Source organism: Capra hircus, chromosome 8, assembly GCF_001704415.2.
Source record: "Capra hircus breed San Clemente chromosome 8, ASM170441v1, whole genome shotgun sequence".
In the NCBI taxonomy this organism is placed as follows: Eukaryota; Metazoa; Chordata; class Mammalia; order Artiodactyla; family Bovidae; genus Capra; species Capra hircus.
Genome location: NC_030815.1, coordinates 65,510,551 through 65,528,048, shown reverse-complemented (window position 1 = coordinate 65,528,048; position 17,498 = coordinate 65,510,551). Strand labels below are relative to the sequence as shown.

Genomic DNA, 17,498 nt, shown 5'->3' with positions numbered 1-17,498 from the left:
CAGCACTTATGTCAGTTAGAAGGTAAAATGTTTTAATTCAGCAGTAAGTAGAAATTAAAGATTCACAGGATTTGTTGAACTTTACCAAATATGAAAATAGCCTTTTCTTTCATAAACCTGACTATAGTTTATACATAAGACTACATATAAGCATTATATAAGACTATAGTACTTAAAATTAGTTTATAAAAAATGTCTTTTATAAATCTGTTAACCTCAGGGAATGCCAGATTTTTACAGAAAATGCATAATAAGATCCAAATTCATTCTATTTAAAAGTCTGAGAAATACCCAAATATTTTAATTACTCACAGAAAAATGCTTCAATTAGTTTTCAGCAATAATAACTGGTGATCGTTTCTAAGTATACTAGTATGATGGTAAAGGTGTGAATTAAATTGTGTCAACCAAATCCTCCCAGAGGTGCTACTCATCAACCTTTATGGTTTTCATGGGTAAGCTCTCACAAGCCAACAGAAGTCCAGAAAAAAACTAAGTTGAGTAAAACAAACAAACAAAAACCCCACATGCTTAAATAAACTCTTTCACTCATTCTGAAATACAAGCACCCCTTTTTAAGCCATGAATAATCTCGCTAGCAGATGAAAGGAAGAATTTTTTTCATTAAAAAACATGCAATCATATTAAAACATGAAATAGAAAACATGACATTTGTCTAAAAGTTAAATCAGTTTCATGATTTTGAAAAGCAAAGAGAATATCACATGTAATTTATTTCTACTGATCCATTCTTCTATTTATAACACAATTTTAATCTCAATTTTTTAAGTTAAATTTGATCTATTTCTCCAAGAATACTAGCAAGAATTTAGACTCCCTCTTTATCTTCTCTGCTCATGTTTTATGATGGTTTAAACAACAGTTTCTAGTTAAAAAGCTATTTTCCTCAGAACTCATATTTATTTCTATATTTCTGCTTCTGGCATTACTGCTTTGCTGAGGTCAAACTAGCTATCATTCTTTTATAGAAAATCAGTTTCTATCATTATTTTTAGTGGTTTAAAATGTGACCATGTTTCTAGGTGTGTGTATGTGTGTGTGTGTTTCCGTTTTAATTATTGTTTTCCATTCATCTAACTCAGCATAATATGAGCTTTTATAATTGAGGCACAGTATTCTTCATAGTTTTAAGAAATTTTATTTTTTGCTACTAATTTTTAAATTATTGAAACTGGTTTATTGTTAAGTAAAAATATAAATATTCCATAAGTAATTGAAAAGTCTGCAGACTTTACATGTAGAATATTTACACCCTGTCCCTTAACTTGGCTTTCCTATTTTCCATCTCTTTATCTGACTGTAGTTTACACTGGTTATTTATCTCAAATTTGTTTTCTAATTTGCTGAGTCTCTCTTTACTTGGGTGTAATCTGCTGTTTCAGCATCTACTAAATTCTTTATTTCAGTGATTCTGCTTTTCATTTCTCTGTACTGCTCTTTGTCAGTTCTACTTGATCATTTTGATAGTCTCTTATTCTTTCCATTCTTTTAATCTTTTATTTCTTTATATATATAAAACATTTTGCATCCTAAATCTATTTCAATATCTACATTTACTTTGGTTTGATTTAGTAGTCTGTTATTTCTGCTGATTTTTACTCATGGTGACTTGTTTCCTCATGCATTCTATGTTTTCATTTTTATTGTGAGCATATGTTTCCTGGAAATGGATCTGTAAGCCTAGATGACTGCATTCAACAGAAAGACATGAAGAGAAAGTGCCATAAGTAAAGGGAGGGGAAAGTGAAAGTCCTGTGTAAGAACGCCAGTGTAGGTAGGTGGTTGTAGTTTAGGGTCAGTTAAAAGAGGGATTGGGAGTAATGAGTGAAGACAAGTCCCCTTTCAAGGAATAAATGAGTGAATGAGTGTGTGATAGGAGGGAAGACTTGAAAAGCCCTACCTGAAGCGCAAGACCATCAGGTAAATCATCTTTAGGTAGATTACTCTGGCAGCAGGCTGGCAAATGGATTAGAAGAAGGTAAGGCACAGACAGGAAATCATGGGGAAAACAGTAGTAAATGCCAGAGATATGGAGAACTTGAACAAGGCAGTGATGGGATAACTCGAGAAAAGCGGACATAAGAAAACTCAAGACACAGAGCTAAACTTACCCTTTTAAAAATCAACCAGTAATGCTCTCTTTCCAAAGATCCACACCAGTGTTTTCATACCCATTCTAATAGAGATGACATCCCAAAGCATCCGAAGTATTTTTTACTTGGGAGACTAACACTCATTTCACAATCATAAATGTTAGACTATCTGTATTGATGGTCATATACTACATGTCTTAGAAGACTTTAAGAAAACAGCCAGATAAGAAGTTAATGTTTCAGGGGTATGTTGTCTTGATCTGGGGAGTTGTTCTCAATTAATGAAAAAATATAAAAACTTGAAAGAAGTTTTAAAGATTAAAGTTGCTAATGCCAAATTAATCCAAATAGCCAAATCAGAAAAGTTTTCTTGTTTAGAATTATGATATTATAGAAAGCTGAAACATTTCAGTATACCGTTAGAGTTTCTAATTCTGTAACATAAACTTCTTTTTAATATTATTCTTTTGTAATAATATCTTAATCTGCACTATTAGTGACAACACTTTGGATTACAGAAATACCCAAAGACGTTTACATCTTTCCTTAAAATTGCTTATCTAATTATTCTACCCAAAGTCATGAAACAAAGTCACATTTCTGACTTTACACTTGAGATCAACAGGAACAATAATAATAATAGCTAAAATTCACTGAGGACTTCATATGTTTCAGACAATATTTACATACATTAATTAATTTAACCTTCATGTATGCATACTAAGTCTCTTCAGTAGTGTCCAACTTTTGTGACCCTATGCACTGTAACCCACCAGGCTCCATGGGATTCTCCAGGCAAGAATACTGGAGTGGATTGCCATGCTGTCCTCCAGAGGGTCTTCCCAGCACAGGAAGTGAACCCGCCTCTCTAACATCACCTGCATTAGCAAGTGGGTTATTTTCCACTAGTGCTATCCGGGAAGCCCAATTTAATCTTCAATCCTACGAGATGGGTTATAATTGTTGCTTACATTTTTAGAGACAAGAAAACCGAGATACAGAAAGGGTAACTCTATTACCCAAGGTCATACAGCTGGCATTAACCTGTGAAGTCAGAATTCCAATCCAAACATTCCTCTCTCTCCTGCCTATCTAAAAGTGTGGTTCATTACATTAGTATGTTTTGTTGAATTTTGTAGCTTTATGCTGTTTGAAAGAGTGCTGCTGGAATCATCTTCATTTATATTACCTCCACCGTGCCCTTCTGTGTAATTCTCAAAATAGAAACAATCTTCATTTGAAAATACAGATAGTCTCTATGTGATAGCATGTGTATATTGGCATGCCCTTGAGCTAGCTAGTCATAAAAACCTTCAAAGATAATAACAGATTTTGTTGACAATAATAACCAGACTCAGAAATCCCTCAGCCCAGACTGGGGGCGGGGGTGGGGGTCAAGTTTGCAAGCCCAGTGGGAACTTCCTCCTGATGTCACAAGTTACTGGACAGAGTCCACGGCTCCTACTTCCAGAGACAGGTATGGCTCAGGGAAATTTAGACTTGTGGGTGTCAAGGAAATAACTGGACACCTCACTGAACTGCAACAGCCACCTGGCCACCTGTATGTCCTTTGCCCTGACGTTCAGTGAGCCTTTCCCACCTGGATTAGATACTGTTTCAAGTATGAGGTAGACCCTATGAACCAGACTTATGGAGAATGCCAGTTTCACACTGCTTCCAGACACCTCCGTTTTAGGCTCCTCCTGAACATGGAGCCTGACTGAGATCAGACTCGACCAAGATCTCCTTAGATACAGTCATCTTGTCTAATAACACTTGCTGGAAGTTCTCTTCTTTGCTGCTTGTTGGTCCTTGGTAGCTCTCTTGACACTTGACCTTTTCAAGCCCTCCCTTAGGACTTCACAGCAACTCTTGGAGCACGTAACATGCTTTTTAGCAAAGCCTTGGGCTAGAAATTATGTAAGAAATTTTGCTACTAAAAGAAAATAAGACACTCAAAATGAGCCAATGGATGCTTCCATGAGCAAATCAGTGGCTGATAGTTCAGGGACAGTCACATGAAAATTCATTTTTATTAGGTCACCTAAAATAAAAAAAATCATCAAATACACGGGGGGATTCTGCAGACCTTCCATATACTTTCAAGGTAGCGTGTTTAAAATATATTAATTTCTCCATTTATTTGATACTTTCTGAGTACCAACAGGAGAGCAATGTAGGGTCAAAGAAAGAAGATTCTGTTTTCAAGAAGTTTAAAATCTGATTAAGGAGGAAGACACTTATCCAACCATCTGTTCTATGAAGCCGATAAGAGCCTGGAAGCTAATACTTTTTGTAATAGATGTTAAACTATTTACATAAATGGATGGTGCATTTTGCTTTCTTTTCAAAGTGATGCAGTCAAAGCACCTGGTCAAGGATCAAGTTGCAGTCACCTCCTGGCTCCTCCCTTGGTCACAAGAAAGCCACCCTTTCCTGTCATAGTAGCTGGAAAAGAGCAATCACAACACTGTCAAAACAGTGAAAGTTATAATAGACCTGGGGATCTTGCTGGATGTTTTGCGAAAGAGAATCATTCACACTTTTACTTACCCAAAAACATGTATTGAGAACCCACTGTCTTCCAGGACTTACCCCTGAGCTCTGGGGACCATGAAGTGGAAACAACAAAAAAGAAAAAGGAAGTCTCTGCTTTCTTCAAGCTTTGGTTGAAAGGATAAATAAATAAGTGCATGCTTAATGCTTCAGGGTGACAAGGACCAAAGTCCAAGTAGAAGAAAGCATTCTATCACTTTGGCTAGGAAGGTTGACCTTAGATATGGAGCTACCAAGCAGATTGTTGTCTGAGCATCAAGCCAACACTGGAAAGACAGGGTTGAAAGATGAAGAGAGGCTGACACTGATGGCATCACCTCACCTGGATCTAATCTTGCCTGAAATGAAATGATGTGAACAATTCCCCTTTTTGTTTAAGTCACTTGCCAATACTCCAATCCTTGACACTCCCATTTCTTATTACTCCACATACAATCAAACAACCGTTAAGTTCTGAAAGTGTTTTTTATGTGCAGTGTCACTTTCTCATTCTCACTGCCATCCTTCCACTTCAGTCCTTACACCTGTAAAATGGAGTAGCAGCAGAAAGCCTCAGGATGGAGCCCAGAGGAAGTAGTGAAAGAGGAAGGACCACTCTTTGGCAGACAAAACCCATGCAAGTCGGCCCAGGCAGTCACTCAGCATCACGTCATCCAAGAAAATGGGAGGCTCTGGCATGTGGATGCTGGGGGTTGGGAGGGAGGGTAAAGGAGGGTGGGCAACCCAGTCTTATTCCTAGGAAGCTGGGATGCTGATTAATATCCACCATATGTCCTCTTCCTGTTCAAGTGCACAATAGTCTGCAGGATGTATCTTCCCACTCCTGCCTCACCTTACAACAAAATTCATGAGGAAAAGCATTGTTTTCTAGACAAACATGCAGCTCTCTTCCAAAAACTGAATCCTATTAATATCACCTATAAGAAGAACAAGTGAAATCAGTCAATAGCAATGCAAATCTCCCAAAGATTAGATTTTCAGGTTTCTTAAAAGAGATCAGTAGCTCATCATGACAAAGAATAGTAAATTATGATGATGAAACATTTATTCTTATAATCTAGAAAATTGATATTATGTTTCTTAACCTTGTACCAGAGTTCAAAATGGATCATTCAACTTTCTCTAATTGGTAACTGACTCTGAGATTTGTCAATTCTACTGTGTTCTATGCTCCTCAATTTTTTTTTTTCAGAAATGTTCCCTGTAAATTTAAGAATGCAAAAAGTAATTGGTGTTTGCTCCCTTAAACTCTCTTAAATATATCTAACTAAACTCTTCATATCCTCTTCAGTCCCCCAATTTTTTAACCCCTCACAGTGATGGAACAGTTCACACATAGAGAAGGATATCCTTGAAATGTCAAGCTCACAGGTTTTCTTATCCGAATGTCCCTGAATCAAGACAACATTGCAGAGAAGCCTAAGAATTACTCACACACAGCAGCTGGCTAGCTTGATGACATTACACAGCTATTTATTTTTTCTTTTTACGTTGTATTACTTTTAGTGTAGCAATGTCCTTATTCTCAAGTTTTCAAATCTCAAAACACAGCAAAAGTAAATCTACATGACAAATCTTTAATTTTTATAATCTCCAAACATTCAAACAGATGTCAATAGATACATATTATTTTTCTTAAATCAACCAAATCTGAGACATTTAAATATTACCAGTTGTTAAAATATTTTCTTCTATAATAGTTTTGATTAAAATTACTTTCTTTAACTTGAATCAAATTATTGAATTATTTTCTAGTGCTAATCGGATTCCCTTTATTATATCTACTGGCCTTTAAATGAAAATCCTACCAGCCATCCCTTAGTACTGTATTAACAGGAACCAGGACCTGGGAAGGCCTCAGAGGCAGGTTAAGTGCTGCTGGTTCTAAGGGTGACTGCATACCAATATCCTAGAACACAGAACACCTCAGACATATGGAGGCAATAGTTTCAACTGGGTTCAATTGGGTCAGGACAGATGTCATTATATTTCTTGATTGCTCACATACTCAGAAATCCTAAGTAAATAATATTTGCTTTTGCATGATAGTAAATAAGAAATAGTTCCATCCCACATAACTGGATTGTCACCTAATCCAGTCTGTGCCTCTCTTATAACTATTGACAGTTTTTAATTCCATCAGCAGTTCTCTCCGCCCTACCAGAGAGAACTGTGTGTCTGTCCCCTAAGACACATAGACATATCTGTACACATAAGTATCGTTCTGCCACTTCCCCACCAATTCACCATTCCTTATGTATTCATTCAGCTTAACCTTATCAAGCTCTTTGGTTGCCTGAGGATTTAAAAGTGTTAAAATAAAAAAATTAATTACAATCTTGAGAGGTGCAGGTGGCACCTGATCTGCGTCTCAAGGCAGCAGGTCACTCCATATTCATCTAAACAGCAATATCATGCTTGCTTCTAAACTCCAGAGAAACTTTCTATTGAGTCTTGAACACTGTAAGCAGTGAGATGATGCTGAAATGAGGATGTGGGAACACAAGGTCTAAGCCACAGTGTTATATGGTTATTGAGGTTATTTAAACTGCCACTGATTCAAAATAAGGTCCAGTGAATATGCAGCATAAAAATCCCTTCTCTTCAGGTGACAGCAACTAAGGCAAGTGATGGAACCACAAGTGATACGTTATCAAAGCCACATTTCAATAAAACTTGGGTGTGCATATATGCTCAGTTGCTTAGTCATGTCTGACTCTTTGTGACCCCATGGACTGTAGCCCACCAGGCTCCTCTATCCATGGGACTCTCCGGGCAAGAATGCTGGAATGGGTTGCCATTTCGTCCTCCAGGGTATCTTCCCAACCCTGGGATCAAACTCATGTCTCCTGAGTCTCCTGCATTGGGAGGCGGATTCTTTACCACTGTGCCACCTGGGAAGCCCTCAATAAAACTTAGGAACAGATAAATTTAAATATTTGATACACCATTTATCATATCACTAAAGTGACACATCTGAAAATATATTTGCCATTTAAAAAAGCAAAGAATAAGTCAGGTATAACTAACATATCCTCCGTGAGTATTGTATCCTGGCATACTACTGAATAAAAACTTAATAAAATTCATATTCTGTTAAGATATACCTTTTGTTTTTCATTTATGATTAACAGCCTTGGAGGAATTTTTTTTTAATTTGCTCATGAAATGGGTATATATTTTTAAATAAAAATTATTTAGTTTAAATTATAAAGCTTTTAACTTCAAACTACTTAAAATGTCAAGTACTTTATGTTTCAATTCTATTTCAAATCAGTACTTTGAAAATATCCATTACCTGGAAACTAAGGAGAATATTTTTACTGTTTATTGTGAGCCAGACTCCCTATTTTATTATTAAAAAGGGAAGTTTCCAATGAACCAGAAAGAAGATTTATTTTAAAGCAACAACCAAACTAAGCATATTTATTATCACACAAGATTATATTTTTACCTGCCAGATATGTGCAATCTATATGTCAAAGCAATATTTTCAAAAAGTTAAAAACACAACATGTACAAATATAGAACAAATGTATGCTAAAGATTTATAAACTCATTAATGCCTAGTCCAGTAAAAGAGTATTTTGAGAAACTAGGAATTTATAAGCATTTCTAGAGAAAGGTTAGAATGAGATTGCTAGGTTACATAAAAGCTGATCAGTGCTCTACAAGGCAATACAAACTTGTAGTTATCATATGTACCTGATGGAAAAAGAAATCATCGATTGTAATATCCAAACTCTAATCAAATACTAAATGACCAAGTCAGACATAGGTGCATTCTTCTAGACACTTAAACAGTCCTATGGGTCTATTAAACAATTTTCCTGCATAATATCAAAAGATCATGCTATTATATTATCTTTAATTTTTTAAATTTTATATTGGAATACAGTTGATTTGCAATGTATTAATTTTTGCTTAACTTAAAAGTTATGTATAATTGTTCTTAGCACATTGACTTTAAAATTATGCCATAGAATTCAAACTGGGAAAAACAAGTATGATATTTTGAAAGAATGTATTACACATGGTCTAATGCTGTTCAGAAATGGGCAGACATAAGTAATTCAGTTTTTTAAAGTTATCCAATATTGTGCAACAGACACTGAAAGCAATCAGTGCCACAGCGGGCCACAGGTGGCAGATGGAGTGGGAACACTTCAGAAGTTGCTCTAAAGAGCTCTAGATGTTGACACCAAGCCTTTAAGGGCTCTAAAATGTAAGTAGGGAGAAGATCTAGAGGTCAATTTCATACTTGCTTTTCAAGATTTAAATCAGAATTACAGGTAAACCCTGGCTCTATTAGTTCCAAATTGTTTGAGCTCTTTTAAACTTTTATAAATACACTTACATATTGAAATTCTGATTTAAGTTTAAAGGGGAAAATTCAAGTTAAAACTTGCTCAGTTAATTGAGATTTTTGTTACTGAGAATGTCCTTTATTTAGTACTTTTGAATTTTTTTTGTTTTTTTTTTACAAATGGATTCCTGATTTGGTGGGCTTCCCTTGTGACTCTATTGGCAAAGAATCTACCTGCAATGTGGGAGACCTGGGTTCAATCCCTGGGCTGGGAAGATTCCTTGGAGAAGGCAAAGGCTACCCACGCCAATATTCTGGCCTGGATAATTCCATGGACTGTAGAGACCATGGGGTCACAAAAAGTTGGACACGACTGAGCGACTTTCCTTCCTTCTTTCCTTCCTGATTTGGTTGATTTACTCAAAGGAGCAGATTTTCTTGAGCTCCAGTCTTCTCTGCAAAACAGGTTTCCAGGTGTGGTAGGGTCACTGATAATCTGTCCTTAGAGTCATTATGTTTGTTTGCTTAAAGAGTCTCCCCAAACTGCATAAGCGTCAGGCCCCCCAAAGCACAGCTCTAGCCTTGCCTGTCACTCCATGTTGATAGTCACATGGACTCAGTAAGTTTGTTTTGTTTTGTTTTGTTTTTGAATAAAAAACTGCCACTGCTTTCCCTAAATTTTAAAAATATCCTGACCTCAGTATTTCTGGGAAGTTTATTCAAATATGATATTTTTTTAAGTCTGTTTACTAGTTTTTTGATTCTTTCCAAAAAGACTGATCCATTGCTTACTATGCTTCTGTCCATATTCCATGCTCATTTTCCTCAACACGTTTCACTACATCACGAATGGATTCTCTGTTCACTTGTTCCAGGGGCACATCCTCTGATAAGCTCTCTTCCTAAATCAAGGAACATATTACGGATGGGTAATGCCTTTCAGAAATGGGCAGTCACAAATAATTCAATCTAAATATGCAACCAAAATACTGACATTTTCCTATTCAGATTATATCTCTTCTTCTTCCCCAAAGATAAGGAAATTCATAAAGAAAGAGTAGATTTACAGGGATAATCCTGATTAATTTGGAGAAGCAGACACTTCAGAATAACATTAAGCACACCATGAGACAAAAAGAAACCTGCACCAGCTGAAACATTAGCAGGATTTTAGTCCATATTATCCAAGGTGAAAACTTCTTTATGGACTATATGGTCATAGCACATATAGCATTACTTGAGATTGATGGTGCTCCCTTAGCAGTAAAGTATGCAGATGACACTTAGCAAATAATTACACAGAATCAATGCCCACTGACATGACAAAGAGTTCTGAAAACAATATCCTCAAGAAGGCACATGTGATAAACGCACTATTAGACATTCACCTTAATTTTCGTGATTTTATACTTCTTAGCAGTTGTAGCATTATGTTCAGTTCCTCCATTCTGCTTGCATTTACCTTTTTAGCAAATTCTTCAGGTTAATCATATTATTGGGTTAGGATAATTCATACAATGTGTCCCATATTATACTATCTATATTATTTTTATTTCAAAATAATAATATTGTGTGATAATTTCTATTAGAGGAATATAATAATAAACTTTAAAGATGATACAATAACACTTTAGCACATAAGGAAGCCAACCCTCCAATGAAGAAAGGATTCAAATCTGATACAAATCTTCACACTGAGATGTTAATACATGTGTTGCTTAGATCAAGCATTAGGTACCACATGAAGATCACAGGTTTGTTTTCCATGTTGGCCAGCCACCCTCAATCATGGGCAGAGACCTCTCACACCATATGCAGGAGTTAAGAGAAGAGATATTGATGGATAAAAACAAATCCTGATTATCACTCCTAAAACAGTCATTCAAACTCTATGCCCCACCTGTCATGGGCCAGAATATATCTTTTCCCCCTTCATAACAAGGACACTTTTAACAGAGGAAGGAAACAAAATGAAGATTCTAGAGAAAATTGCAAGGTGGAGTTGAGTGGGTCATACTCATTAAATTGAATCCCTTCATCTATAAGTGTCATCATTCATGTTAAATAATCACCATCAACAGCAGTTGAAATGTCTAACACAGGCTTCAGTCCTTTTTCTTTTCAGTGGGGAGTAGGGTGAGGGAGGACATCAACTTCCAGGAAAATAATTCAGCTGTAAATTAACTTCCAATTGTGTTGTTCCTTAATAGGAAAGACTGACCATTACTCCTCAAAGCGATATGTGATCCAGGAGACAGATTTACAACACTAAATATGCAATCAAAATATTGACATTTTCTTTCAGATTATACCTCTTCTACTTCTCCTCCCCCTTTACCCAAAGATCTGGAAATTCACAAAGAAATAGTAGATTCACAGGGATAATCCTAAAGCAGAGAGCTACTGCCTTCTTCCAATTGTGGCTCATAGTGGAAAGTAAGTGAACCAACCACTGTCTTCACAACATCTTCTCACAAACAGGACTCTAACTTGGGATCTATATTCTAACTTTCCTCTTCAGTTCCAGTTAAGAGGAGAGCTTCACTAGAATAACACTTTCATCTTGACTAAGTACAGAGAGTTCGAGAAGGCAAACCAAGCAGAGATACATGATTTTAAAATATCAAGTCCTAGGTCAAAATTTGGAGATGCTGCCATTCAACTTGTTTTATCTTCAAAAAGGCAGAGAATGCATATATACATATATATACACACACACACATAAAGTCCATGGTTTTGGCTCTTTAGAAACATTACTCTCTCCATGCAGACTTTTCCTGACTTAAAACTTGCCATTAATTGTAAAGATTCATTTCAAAACATGGGTAATTTCTGAGATGTCAAATGTTTCAAGCAAGTCTTATATTTTGAGAGGATGTCTTATGCCAGAACTTCACCCAGGCTGACCCCTCTGTATGATTTACTACTGAGAACACATAAACAGAGTAAAAATGTCTCTGGATCCTTTGGAGCGAAAGATCTGTACCTTTTAAAAATTTACATACAGCTATCATTATTTTCTTATTAGGCCTCAGGAATATTTCACTTTTGTTAGTTTTAAAATCTTATCTGAAAGGATTACTTGAGTTCTTAAAATACTTCTTAGGAATAAAAAGTTTAGCCATCAAAAGCCTTGAGCAATGCTGATGTTTATGATTTCTCCTTCATAAGCCTAAATCCCATCCTGGTGGCAAACTCCTTTTTAGAATTTCTCCAATGATGGGACAGGACTGAAAAAAAAAACAAAAAACAAAAACAAAAAAATCTCTACCTTGACTTAAGTAATAACAAATTTCAAATTTCAAATTTCAATTTACATGCTTGAAACACCTTGCTTGTATATAAATCTACATATACAAACAAACACCTCCCAAACATTCTAGAGTTAAGGAAAAATCCAGTTGATCCAATTAGCTAATATGGATTATAATGAGATTCACTGGCCTTTAAAGCTATGATTACAAAGGATACTGTCAAATGCGATTACCAAGAAACTATCACTTTGTGTAGTCTCTATGAACCTTTAAGTCTACAAAGTCATTTAAATATATACTTCACACTTAATCATCTGTAACAGCCATCTGTGTGGTGATCAAGGATTTTAACTACAGAATCTCAAATGTTCTTAAAAATGCAAATTTACATAGGTACTTTTAATTCACTGAACTTTAAACAAGAGTACTAAATACATCTAAATAAAACAGAGGCTGAAAAGTTAAAACTAGCAATGATATTTGAAGAGTCAGCCAGAGATCCAGGTGGACTGAGCTGGGAGACACATCCAGCTCAGAAAGGGATATCTGCCTGGCTATTCAGACACGGAGCACCTCAGAGCATGTGACTGTTAAAAAGATGCTCAGTATGAAGAACAGTATACCTCTGTGGATTTCAGGGGACAAAACACAAACAGAAAAAAATAAATATACAAACAACTGATCTTGCCAGTATCTTGTAACCACAACTAAGGAAACAAGAAAGGCAGCACAAAACTCTGCTTATCTTACAAGGGAAGGACTGTTGAAGCTGCTTCCTTTAAGTAACAGTGACCTCCAGTGACTTTTTAATTGCACCTCAGGGTACTGCATTAAATTATTCTATAATTCTTTCATACTAGCAAATCATTCAGTACTAGTCATTTTTAAGTTCTCAGCAAGGTGACAAAGTGACTTGCAGGACCTACGGATTTCATGTAAATGCCCCATTTTAAGTAACTCATGGAAGTTGTACACAAAGATAATTGAAATTGTGTCTGAAACACAGGGCAGTATTTGCTAACGCTCGTTTTTTAGGAGTGACTCACATAATATGGCATTAAATGAGCTAATACTAAATGACGACAGCACAAAAGTGTCACAGACTGGGCATATACGGATGAATGCTGGAAGGGTAAATGTGTTTGTACAAAATGCTTTTCACTTTAGTGCAAACTTCACTGTGAGGGCAGAGTTGTTTCCCCTCCCCCACTCCAGCTAAATCTGGATATCCAGAAACAAGGTCAGTTTCTAAACATGCCTACTAACACTTTCTTGAAATGCATACTAGCTTACCTTACTCCCTACAACTTGATTTTTTAAAAATTCTTCAAGGGAATAGGGTGTGGAAGGAGGACGTGGGGGCTTTCTTAAAATCCCTCAAGGAAAGAAGAGCCCTGTGATGGAGATTTTAATCTGAATAACACTTGGAAAACTTTTTCTGATTTTCAGATTAAAATGCCCTGAGATCAGCTGAATTAATTTGGCTGGCATCTTCAGATCACTTAACGGTGCTAGTTCAGAACTGAGGGGTTAATACATCTTCACGGAACCAACAAAATCAGAAACACAACAGATCACAATATACAAGCATGTACACTTGCAAATGAACCTGAATGGCAGGTTTTCTTTTTCCTTTCAGTAAAAGGCATCTACCTTTGAAGGGTCTATCCTTACCGGAATTCTGACTATCCAGGTTTGCCATCTGAGCTCTGCTGCGGAGCCCGCCCGCCTGTGCAGCGCCCGAATTCTTGGTACCCAATTCCGCAGAGCCCCAGCAGCAACCATCTATGCTAATGCAGGACCCGGCCAGGTCGGCCAGCGATTTTCTTTCTTACATAAATCCAACAAAATGCATTGGTATTAAAAAGAAACAAATGACCATAGTGGCACGATCTTCTCTCCTTTCTCTCTTCGGTTTCTGTCCGCCTCAATATTCTCATGCTAATTTTAGGTTTTACTAGAACTTGAGCTTTCTCAATGAATATTCAAAACAACAGCACACAGACAAAATTCAGCTCACAGACAAAAAGTCAAACAGGCTTTGTGTTTCATAGACCTGACAAGTGGGAAAACCATTGCAAACTGTCCTATCCAAGCGTTGGGACTTTGCGATGTTTTTTAAATGCCTCATTTTCAGAAACAGGCCAGCTAGTCCATTTGTAAAATTCAATTATTATTATTTTTTAATAACACGAATTCTAAGTTGTCAGCATAAGTTTTAAAAGATGTGCTGTACTCACAAGTATTGCCTGCTGCTAATGTACTCCAGGGTTGGGCAGACAAAAGAAAGAGCATCCTGAGAAAGGTTCCCGCGACGGGGTCCATGCTCAAAGTCGCCGGGGCTCCCCCACCCCAAAAACCCACGGTGTCCAGGCAGGTGCTCTGAGCTGGGATCGTCCTGCTCCCTCCCTCTCGGGGTCGCCAGCGCTTCCTCGCCAGCGCTACCTCCTCAGCGCACTGCGAACCCACGCAGCCGGCGGAGCGGGAGCCCCAACCTGCAGCCACACCCCCACCCCAACCGCCGGCCCCCATCGCCCCCCCGTCCCCGGTCCATCGGCTCCTGCCGCGCTGCAAGCTCCGCGAGGCCCGGGCGCCCCTGGCGGTGGCGGGCGGAAGTGCGAGTCAGATCGTTGAAGGTCTTCAACCTGAACTCTCTACAGACACGCTGGGGAGGTCGCTCTTGATCCGGGGTCCCAGCATGGTGATGATGCTTGAGCACGAACACTGATGCTAGGAAGTGTGGTTTTGTTTGTTTGTTTGTTTAGTTGAAAAGAAAGTAGGAAGAGTAATCGCGTTTGAAGGAAGTATTTACATGTATTGAGAACTGTTATAAAAAAGACTGTTTTTGTTTTCTCAACTCATTTAATGATTTGAATTTTTAAAAACCCTATTATAGTAATCATTTCAAAATATGTAGAGTTATATATACAGTGATATATGTCAAAACACATTTCAATAAAGGGGAAATAAAAATTAAATAATTTTAAAAACTACCCCACTTCTACTATAATGTCATCATTTTATTATGTGTATTCTTACTTGGAGATTTGAGAGTTATGGTCTGCAGACACAGAAAACTAAAAACTGGCACCCTGGGAGAGGGAATCTTATTCTAAACATCATCATGGAAGTGACCTTACATTAAGGAGGTAAGCTGAATAACTTAATTGATAAATGAAGAGTTTTGTATCAACTTCTGTATACTGTGTGTGTATTGATTTTCACTCAAATTCTTCAATAACAATTCCCAAAAGCATCATACTGAAAAATAAAGCAATATAAAGGCATCACAAATAAATAAAGATTTCAGAGTATACAGATAGAGGGCTGTTGTTCCATGGAGTCAAAAGGATTTCAACATCCATGACTTTGAAGTAAGCCTGATGGCCTCCTCTATTTTCTGAAGAGGCGGCCAGCAGGTGTAAATGAAGGCAGTGTGAGCATAGCATCACTAGGATCAATACTCTCCTAAAACTGCGACCAGACTCATAGCAATGTGCTGAGACTTATGAACAGGCTCCAGGCATTCTTGCACCATCCAAAGTGATCAGAACATGAAAGGAACTTTAGCTCTGAGCAGGGTATTATATGCCTGAACACAAAGCAGAGAAGGTGTTTCTATTATTTCTATTCTGCAACCTGAGTAAAAAACAAAAACAGGAATAGAAAATGAAAATATCTTGGCAAGGTCACAAGAGTTTACAAGTAGAACTCCTGAGAATTTGCCCAAGTAAGGAGATTATGATCTCAACTTTCTAGATTTTCCATTCATGTTCAGGGCCCCTGGAAATCATGAACTCTTCCCACCCACCTAGCCATCCCATTAATCAACAGGCCTGGGGAAACACTGACAGCAAATCTTGCTTGAAGGGTGCATTTAGAACCCTGAAAAAAGTCACAAGCAGTAGAATGACCTGTATTCATTAAACACACATATTTTCAGTACCTACTACGTATCCCAGGACCTGAAAATTTTATTTCTAATTTTAAAATAAAGTAATGATTTACATTAAGTGTTCATTATTTTTTGAAGCCTATACACCAGTCTGTGTGTGTGTGTGTGTGATCTAAATAGATGGTCACAGCATCCCTTTGAAGTAACTGTTATATGCCCATTTAATGAATAGGCAGACTAATTTCAGAGAGTTTAAAGGATGTGTCACAAAGCAAGCCAGACTTAGAAACTAGATCAGCTGAGCTCTGAAACCCCTTCTCATGGGCCCTAAGGTGTCTGAAACAGAAAAGTTGTCACCTGTGAAAACTTTAATCTTTAACAGAAAATCCATTTAAAATGGGTTAGTAGGCACCTCAGTAATTGATGCCAATTAAAACCAAAAAGGGCAGTGCTGCTAAAGTACTTGAGTGGACATTCAGGATGGAGTTTCACAAATAAGAGATGAAACACAACATACAAGAGATTGAAACTTGCAGGCAGATGCCCATGTGCAGTGTACAACACTGATCTCGGGACGGACATCAGCACTGGAGCCATTGCATGACCTTCTAAGACAAGGGCAGCCTTAAGTGAGGAAGGTTGAAAGCAACGCCAAAAGCAGGGACTTGCTAGCAGACAGCTGATGTAAAACTCCTGGTTTTACCCTTTAGAGCTGCCTTCTTTAGTCAGGTCAGTGGCTCAGACATAAAGAATCTGTCTGCAATGCAGGAAACTCGGCTTTGATTCCTGGGTCAGGAAGATCCACTGGAGAAGGGAGTGGCAATCTACTCCAGTGTTCTTGCCTAGAGAATCTCACAGGCAGAGGATCCTGGCGGGCTACAGTCCATGGGGTCCCAAAGGGTGGTACACGACCAAGCAACCAACACTTTCTTTAGTTGGGGACTTTGTGGCTTCCCTTTTCTTGTTTGTAAAATGGTGATGATAACCAATCATAGAGCCATTGTGAAATTATAGATATGAAACCCCCATGAAGTGCTGCATCCTACTGAGTATTCCATATACCAGCCACACAGCTGCACTGGGGGTTAATACCCTCCTGTGAGACCCTCACAGCTGCTCAACACCTGTGATCCTCAGCTTCATTGTCTTTTTCATAAGATAATAGAAGTCTTACCAACAGAGGACTGATCCAAGGGTTACAGGAGAAAATGGAATGTCAAATACTTAACACCATGTGCATTCGTAGGGACCTAGATCAGGTAGAGCTATAGGCACAGAGGAAAAAGGATGCCTAACAGAACCACCAAGTTCTCCATGCTAAATCCCCACAGGTCAGGGACAGTCTGCCACATTCCCTGACCACTTTCTACAAC

At 37.6% G+C, this 17,498-nt stretch overlaps 1 protein-coding gene and 1 pseudogene across 1 annotated transcript in view; one reads left to right on the top strand and one right to left on the bottom strand.

Annotated features, from left to right (window-relative positions):
* The window catches only part of LOC102177239 (contactin-associated protein-like 3), a 233,095-nt gene extending 218,386 nt beyond the window's left edge, over nucleotides 1–14,709 (bottom strand). Inside the window, exon 1 of the mRNA XM_013966094.2 lies at nucleotides 14,471–14,709. Within this exon, the coding sequence (XP_013821548.2) occupies nucleotides 14,471–14,555 (85 nt within the window). The 5' untranslated portion in view covers nucleotides 14,556–14,709. The remainder of the gene's footprint in view (nucleotides 1–14,470) is intronic.
* LOC102176961 overlaps nucleotides 14,554–17,498 on the top strand; it is a 107,566-nt pseudogene continuing 104,621 nt past the window's right edge.